The 9,709-nt window shown below is 52.3% G+C and overlaps 1 protein-coding gene across 1 annotated transcript; it reads right to left on the bottom strand.

Moving 5' to 3' along the window:
• Window positions 1–5,106: 5,106 nt before the first annotated feature.
• LOC130274557 (collagen alpha-3(IV) chain-like) lies at window positions 5,107–8,899 on the bottom strand. Its single transcript, XM_056522996.1, has 2 exons — window positions 8,883–8,899; window positions 5,107–8,368 (listed from the first exon to the last, which is right to left on the bottom strand). Exons 1-2 carry the CDS (start codon window positions 8,897–8,899, stop codon window positions 5,107–5,109), a joined length of 3,279 nt encoding a protein of 1,092 aa, XP_056378971.1.
• Window positions 8,900–9,709: the final 810 nt, after the last annotated feature.

Here is a 9,709-nt window from a genome sequence, read left to right as displayed (position 1 = left end):
GCGTCCCTTTATCCCTTCCCGGGGCTCCCGGCAGCCAATCCCGGCTTGTTTCTAACGTTTTCTCGTGCCAAACCCCGCCCTCTCGCCGCCCATTGGCTGGGAACGCGATGCAATAATAATCACCGCGTGCAATGAGAAGCTCCAGAGCTGACCTCATTCCGATTCACACTGCAAACTTTCCTGAGGCCGGGGGAGGCAGCCCGCCTATAGATATATACATATATATATATATATATATATATACTACATGTGTGTACAGACACCTGACAGCCTATAGATATATACATATATATACTACATGTGTGTACAGACACCTGACAGCCTATAGATATATATACTACATGTGTACAGACACCTAACCACCTATAGATATATACATATATATACTACATGTGTGTACAGACACCTGACAGCCTATAGATATATACATATATATATATACACTACATGTGTGTACAGACACCTGACAGCCTATAGATATATACATATATATACTACATGTGTGTACAGACACCTGACAGCCTATAGATATATACATATATATACTACATGTGTGTACAGACACCTGACAGCCTATGGATATACATACTACATGTGTGTACAGACACCTGACTGCCTATAGATATATACATATATATACTACATGTGTGTACAGACACCTGACTGCCTATAGATATATACATACTACATGTGTGTACAGACACCTGACTGCCTATAGATATATACATATATATATACACTACATGTGTGTGTAGACACCTGACAGCCTATGGATATATATACTACATGTGTGTACAGATATACACTACATGTGTGTGCTGATCGCCTATAGATATATACATATATATATACTACATGTGTGTATAGACACCTGACAGCCTATGGATATATATACTACATGTGTGTACAGATATATACACTACATGTGTGTGCTGACCGCCTATAGATATATACATATATATATATATATATACTACATGTGTGTATAGACACCTGACAGCCTATGGATATACATACTACATGTGTGTACAGATATATATACTACATGTGTGTGCTGACCGCCTATAGATATATACATACTACATGTGTGTACAGACACCTGACAGCCTATAGATATATACATATTACATGTGAGTACAGACACCTGACAGCCTATAGATATATACATACTACATGTGTGTACAGACACCTGACAGCCTATATACATATATATACTACATGTGTGTACAGACACCTGACAGCCTATAGATATATACATATATACTACGTGTGTACAGACACCTGACAGCCTATAGATATATACATACATGTGTGTGCTGACACCTGACAGCCTATAGATATATACATACATGTGTGTACAGACACCTGACAGCCTATAGATATATATACATATATATACTACATGTGTGTGCAGACACCTGACAGCCTATAGATATATACATACTACATGTGTGTACAGACACCTGACAGCCTATAGATATATATATACTACATATGTGTGCAGACACCTGACAGCCTATAGATATATACATACTACATGTGTGCTGACACCTGACCGCCTATAAATATATACATACTACATGTGTGTACAGACACCTGACCGCCTATAGATATATACATACTACATGTGTGTACAGACACCTGACAGCCTAGATATATACATATATATATACTACATGTGTGTACAGACACCTGACAGCCTATAGATATATACATACTACATGTGTGTACAGACACCTGACAGCCTATAGATATATACATACTACATGTGTGTACAGACACCTGACTGCCTATAGATATATATATATACTACATGTGTGTGCTGATACCTGACAGCCTATAGATATATACATACGTGTGTACAGACACCTGACAGCCTATAGATATATACATACGTGTGTACAGACACCTGACTGCCTATAGATATATACATACTACATGTGTGTACAGACACCTGACTGCCTATAGATATATATATATATATATATATATACTACATGTGTGTGCTGATACCTGACAGCCTATAGATATATACATACTGCATGTGTGTACAGACACCTGACAGCCTATAGATATATACATACTCCATGTGTGTACAGACACCTGACAGCCTATAGATATATATATATATATACATACTACATGTGTGTACTGACACCTGACTGCCTATAGATATATACATACTACATGTGTGTACTGACACCTGACTGCCTATAGATATATATATACATACTACATGTGTGTACTGACACCTGACTGCCTATAGATATAGATACATACAACATGTGTGTGCTGACACCTGACAGCCTATAGATATATACATACATATGTGTGCTGACACCTGACAGCCTATAGATATATACATACATGTGTGTGCCGACACCTGACCGCCTATAGATATATACATACTACATGTGTACAGACACCTGACCGCCTATAGATATACATACATGTGTGTACAGACACCTGACTGCCTATATATATATACATACATGTGTGTGCTGACACCTGACCGCCTATAGATATACATACATGTGTGTACAGACACCTGACAGCCTATAGATATATACATATGTGTGCTGACACCTGACAGCCTATAGATATATACATACATGTGTGTGCCGACACCTGACCGCCTATAGATATATACATACTACATGTGTACAGACACCTGACCGCCTATAGATATACATACATGTGTGTACAGACACCTGGCCGCCTATAGATATATATACTACATGTGTGTGCTGACACCTGACCACCTATTGATATATACATACTACATGTGTGCTGACACCTGACCGCCTATAGATATATACATATGTGTGTACAGACACCTGACCGCCTATATATATATACTACATATGTGTGCTGACACCTGACCGCCTATAGATATATACATACTACATGTGTGTGCTGACACCTGACCGCCTATAGATATACATACTACATGTGTGCTGACACCTGACCGCCTATATATATCCATACTACGTGTGTGCCGACACCTGACCGCCTATATATATATATATTCATACTACATGTGTGTGCCGACACCTGACCGCCTATAGATATACATGTGTGTGTACCGACACCTGACCGCCTATACATACATGTGTGTGCTGACACCTGACTGCCTATAGATATACATACATGTGTGTGCTGACACCTGACCGCCTATAGATATACATACTACATGTGTGTACAGACACCTGACAGCCTATAGATATACATACTACATGTGTGTGCTGGAGATGGACGCTCACAGACACCTCACCTGACTGCCTATATATACACACATACTACATGTGTGTGCTGGAGATGGATGCTCAGCGACACCGCAAGGTATATACATATCCTGACCACAGCAATACCTTACTGGCTATAGATATACCTGTGTGTCTCTGTGCTGGAGATGGACGCTCACCGCCTCTGTCTACAACAGTAGATATATTGCATATCTCCTAACCACCTGTAGACATATTGTGGAGATGAACGCTCACCTCCACCGTCAAGACTCACTGATACCTCAATACAAGTCCTGCTGTGTATATACTGTATATCTGACCAACTGTGCACAGCCATACACCCTGGCTACAGATGGACACTCACTACACCTTATTGTATGTCCTACAGTGCATATACTGTATATCACCTTACCACCTATATACTGTGCACAGCAATACCTGACTGGCTATAGATATATATGCTAGAGATGGACGCTCACCTCCACTTACTGCTCAGCACTGTATAAAGGAGCTATAGACCGCTCATTATTAGTGTGTACTGTACACCTGAATGGGAACACAGTATTACCTCACTGGCTATATAGTACTCACTACAGACTGCATTACCTCACTGTGTATATATGTCTATATACTACACCTCACTAGGTAACAAGCCCTCAAACAACATTACACACACACACACATATATATATATATATATATACACACACACACACATATGTATATATATATATATATATACATACACAGGTACTGCTCACCTTATCTCATGAACAGCATTGTCACTAAACGTGTACATATATATACTCCCAGAAATGCTATAGATATGAGCCCCTCTGCACCCTACACGATATATACCTGTATCCTATAGTACTCCACTATGTGCTGTATATACCGTGCACACTGCATTACCTCATAGTCTATATATATCCTGCATACACGGCGCCATGTGCTCGCATTGTTTATACACGGTGCAGCTGAGCTCTCCACTATATCTATGCACACAGCTGTATGTACGAGTAGTTCCGTCCCCGTCATACACCCGGATGATAACCTACATGTATGCCGGCAGTGATGACCCGTCCTCCGGGAGTCACACATCACTATATGCCGAGGAGAGCACCAGCAGCCTGGCTGCAGAGACAAGCGTGTGCCCGTCACGCCCCCTCCACATTCAGCGTGTTACCAGGTCACACCTCGCCATGATGGCAGGGCGCACTCACACAGCTATGTGTCCGGGGCTGCCTGTCACCCTACACCGCGGTACAGTGGTGGGCACGGCCGGGACATGTGCTGCCTGTGTAGAGTGACTGCCCCGGGCCAGTAGAATGGAGGAAAGGCGGCAAGGAGCGGCAGCTGCACGGGGAGGGCGCCAGCACAAGGTACAGGGGCGGCGCACGTCTCTCCTCCCCCGTCTTGTCCGCATGGAGTGGCCTGTGGGCGGGGCGGAGACGGCCAGCCTTGTTTACACAATGAGGACACGCCCCTTCTCCAGGAGGTGGGGGTGTGCGCCGTCTGGCTGGCTGGTTGACTGTCTGCGCTGGGGGAGGGGTGGAGAGACTGCTGCTGCTGAACCCGAGGCGGCTGAGGTCAGCGGGCTGATCGCACGGGCTCCTTGTCACTATTATTCATAGCACGCTGCTCCGAGAGGAGGAGGAGGCGGCGGCCTGACATCACATTAACCCCTGCTGTACTGCCGCCTGTCATGCTACACCGCGCTCTGCCCCGCAACAAGCCTGTCACATCCCCAAATGTGTCCTATTCAGCATGGTAACACCATACACGCCCACCGTGCAGCACCGTGCCGCTGCATAGAGACAGCCCGAGCTGCCCCGCGCTCTGCCTCGGCTCGGATACAGCGCTATGATTTGCTGCGCTTGTATCCGGGTGCGGGGCTGCCGGGCGGCTCGTCTTCTGGCTCGGGAAATGTCACTGCAGTCAAAGGAGACTTGTCCTCATGTCCCATTGTGAGCTCCATGACTTGTCCTGGACCTGGGTAAGAGTTCAACCGAGGTTGTCTGCACTGTGTCGGGTCAGGCTGAGCTGCAGAGAACGCTGGGTGGCAGCGCTGAGCCTCACACACTGCACAGACACCGGGAGAGTCAGCACTGCCGTACAGAGTGCCAGGCGTGCCCCTGACTGGAGGCTCAGCACAGCCGTACAGACTGCCAGGCGTGCCCCTGACTGGAGGCTCAGCACTGCTGTACAGAGTGCCAGGAGTGCCCCTGACTGGAGGCTCAGCACTGCCGTACAGAGTGCCAGGCGTGCCCCTGACTGGAGGCTCAGCACTGCTGTACAGAGTGCCAGGCGTGCCCCTGACTGGAGGCTCAGCACTGCCGTACAGAGTGCCAGGCGTGCCCCTGACTGGAGGCTCAGCACTGCCGTACAGAGTGCCAGGCGTGCCCCTGACTGGAGGCTCAGCACTGCTGTACAGAGTGCCAGGCGTGCCCCTGACTGGAGGCTCAGCACTGCCGTACAGAGTGCCAGGCGTGCCCCTGACTGGAGGCTCAGCACTGCTGTACAGAGTGCCAGGCGTGCCCCTGACTGGAGGCTCAGCACTGCCGTACAGAGTGCCAGGCGTGCCCCTGACTGGAGGCTCAGCACTGCCGTACAGAGTGCCAGGCGTGCCCCTGACTGGAGGCTCAGCACTGCTGTACAGAGTGCCAGGCGTGCCCCTGACTGGAGGCTCAGCACTGCTGTACAGAGTGCCAGGCGTGCCCCTGACTGGAGGCTCAGCACTGCCGTACAGAGTGCCAGGCGTGCCCCTGACTGGAGGCTCAGCACTGCCGTACAGAGTGCCAGGCGTGCCCCTGACTGGAGGCTCAGCACTGCCGTACAGAGTGCCAGGCGTGCCCCTGACTGGAGGCTCAGCACTGCCGTACAGAGTGCCAGGCGTGCCCCTGACTGGAGGCTCAGCACTGCCGTACAGAGTGCCAGGCGTGCCCCTGACTGGAGGCTCAGCACTGCCGTACAGAGTGCCAGGCGTGCCCCTGACTGGAGGCTCAGCACTGCCGTACAGAGTGCCAGGCGTGCCCCTGACTGGAGGCTCAGCACTGCCGTACAGAGTGCCAGGCGTGCCCCTGACTGGAGGCTCAGCACTGCCGTACAGAGTGCCAGGCGTGCCCCTGACTGGAGGCTCAGCACTGCCGTACAGAGTGCCAGGCGTGCCCCTGACTGGAGGCTCAGCACTGCCGTACAGAGTGCCAGGCGTGCCCCTGACTGGAGGTTTAGCACTGCCGTACAGAGTGCCAGGCGTGCCCCTGACTGGAGGCTCAGCACTGCTGTACAGAGTGCCAGGCGTGCCCCTGACTGGAGGCTCAGCACTGCCGTACAGAGTGCCAGGCGTGCCCCTGACTGGAGGCTCAGCACTGCCGTACAGAGTGCCAGGCGTGCCCCTGACTGGAGGTTTAGCACTGCCGTACAGAGTGCCAGGCGTGCCCCTGACTGGAGGCTCAGCACTGCCGTACAGAGTGCCAGGCGTGCCCCTGACTGGAGGCTCAGCACTGCCGTACAGAGTGCCAGGCGTGCCCCTGACTGGAGGTTTAGCACTGCCGTACAGAGTGCCAGGCGTGCCCCTGACTGGAGGCTCAGCACTGCTGTACAGAGTGCCAGGCGTGCCCCTGACTGGAGGCTCAGCACTGCCGTACAGAGTGCCAGGCGTGCCCCTGACTGGAGGCTCAGCACTGCCGTACAGAGTGCCAGGCGTGCCCCTGACTGGAGGCTCAGCACTGCTGTACAGAGTGCCAGGCGTGCCCCTGACTGGAGGCTCAGCACTGCTGTACAGAGTGCCAGGCGTGCCCCTGACTGGAGGCTCAGCACTGCCGTACAGAGTGCCAGGCGTGCCCCTGACTGGAGGCTCAGCACTGCCGTACAGAGTGCCAGGCGTGCCCCTGACTGGAGGCTCAGCACTGCTGTACAGAGTGCCAGGCGTGCCCCTGACTGGAGGCTCAGCACTGCCGTACAGAGTGCCAGGCGTGCCCCTGACTGGAGGCTCAGCACTGCCGTACAGAGTGCCAGGCGTGCCCCTGACTGGAGGCTCAGCACTGCCGTACAGAGTGCCAGGCGTGCCCCTGACTGGAGGCTCAGCACTGCCGTACAGAGTGCCAGGCGTGCCCCTGACTGGAGGCTCAGCACTGCCGTACAGAGTGCCAGGCGTGCCCCTGACTGGAGGCTCAGCACTGCCGTACAGAGTGCCAGGCGTGCCCCTGACTGGAGGCTCAGCACTGCCGTACAGAGTGCCAGGCGTGCCCCTGACTGGAGGCTCAGCACTGCCGTACAGAGTGCCAGGCGTGCCCCTGACTGGAGGCTCAGCACTGCCGTACAGAGTGCCAGGCGTGCCCCTGACTGGAGGCTCAGCACTGCCGTACAGAGTGCCAGGCGTGCCCCTGACTGGAGGCTCAGCACTGCTGTACAGAGTGCCAGGCGTGCCCCTGACTGGAGGCTCAGCACTGCCGTACAGAGTGCCAGGCGTGCCCCTGACTGGAGGCTCAGCACTGCCGTACAGAGTGCCAGGCGTGCCCCTGACTGGAGGCTCAGCACTGCCGTACAGAGTGCCAGGCGTGCCCCTGACTGGAGGCTCAGCACTGCCGTACAGAGTGCCAGGCGTGCCCCTGACTGGAGGCTCAGCACTGCTGTACAGAGTGCCAGGCGTGCCCCTGACTGGAGGCTCAGCACTGCCGTACAGAGTGCCAGGCGTGCCCCTGACTGGAGGCTCAGCACTGCCGTACAGAGTGCCAGGCGTGCCCCTGACTGGAGGCTCAGCACTGCCGTACAGAGTGCCAGGCGTGCCCCTGACTGGAGGCTCAGCACTGCCGTACAGAGTGCCAGGCGTGCCCCTGACTGGAGGCTCAGCACTGCTGTACAGAGTGCCAGGCGTGCCCCTGACTGGAGGCTCAGCACTGCCGTACAGAGTGCCAGGCGTGCCCCTGACTGGAGGCTCAGCACTGCCGTACAGAGTGCCAGGCGTGCCCCTGACTGGAGGCTCAGCACTGCTGTACAGAGTGCCAGGCGTGCCCCTGACTGGAGGCTCAGCACTGCCGTACAGAGTGCCAGGCGTGCCCCTGACTGGAGGCTCAGCACTGCTGTACAGAGTGCCAGGCGTGCCCCAGACTGGAGGCTCAGCACTTCAGTATAGAGTGCCAGGCGTGCCCCTGACTGGAGGCTCAGCACTGCTGTACAGAGTGCCAGGCGTGCCCCTGACTGGAGGCTCAGCACTTCAGTATAGAGTGCCAGGCGTGCCCCTGACTGGAGGCTCAGCACTGCTGTACAGAGTGCCAGGCGTGCCCCTGACTGGAGGCTCAGCACTTCAGTATAGAGTGCCAGGCGTGCCCCTGACTGGAGGCTCAGCACTGCCGTACAGAGTGCCAGGAGTGCCCCTGACTGGAGGCTCAGCACTGCTGTACAGTGTGCCAGGCATGCCCCCGAGTGGATGGCACAGTGACTTCTAGACAATACCTGAGCCCTTCTCTGGACTCATATTTAAATGCTTTGCCTTCCAAAGTTCCCTAGATATATTTCATGTGCCAAACACATTTTATGCTTCCCTCTCCACAGGGATTGTCATTGGGTCTGCTAAGCAGTAAAAAGCATGTGAGAGAGGGGGAAAGCATGTGTCAGGAGTGTGAACTAACCATGTACCTGAGCAGCTTTACCATGGTCTACAATCTACATTCACACATTAACTGCTTGCATGCCACCAAGATAAGATCTGTAAGATAATAATTGTGGCAAATTTACACTTCTGATCCACAAAACAGTATATGGTTAATGAGAGTAAGGCTATGTTCACATGAGTGTTCAGAGCTGATTCCATTAGGCTAGGTTTCCAAACAGGTTTTTCTCTGGCATTTATTTATTTTTAAAATGCCACTGTAGTTTTTAACCCGTTCAGGACCTGGGGCGTATGCATATGCCTTCTGTACCTGGGTCTTAAGGACCCAGGGCATACCTGTAAGCCCGTGGGAATTTCGGTCTCTCCGTGCGGCGGGCGGGGACCGGACCGGAGTGACTGCTGATATCGATCAGCAGGCACCCCGCGCAAATGCCCAGGGGGGTCATCAGACCCCCCCATGTCGGCGATCGGCGCAAATCGCAAGTGAATTCACACTTGCGATTTGCGCCGATTCTGGGTCTATGGTGACCCAGAATAAAAGGGGGATCACGGTTGTCTAAGACACCCACCATCCCCCTGAAGGGATAGGAGTGAGGTGGCAGGGATGCCACCCCTCCTATCCCTGCTGTTGGTGGTCAGGACGCGACCACCAATAGCAGATCGGGGGCGGGGGGGTTAACTTTCTTTTTCCCTGTCCTGCCCACCCACAATAGGCGGGGCAGAATGGGGAACCGAAGAGGACCGGACGCCGAAGATCCACTTACCCGTCGGTGGAGGCTGCGGGCGACGATCGGCTGCTGTGATCGGCACAGGCGGCATGTCGTGCGGCAGAAGAGGATGGCTCCCTGGATCC

This window comes from Hyla sarda, chromosome 5 (genome assembly GCF_029499605.1).
Source record: "Hyla sarda isolate aHylSar1 chromosome 5, aHylSar1.hap1, whole genome shotgun sequence".
NCBI classification, from domain to species: Eukaryota; Metazoa; Chordata; class Amphibia; order Anura; family Hylidae; genus Hyla; species Hyla sarda.
Note: the sequence above shows the minus strand (reverse complement) of the source record. Positions and strands in the feature narration are given on the sequence as shown.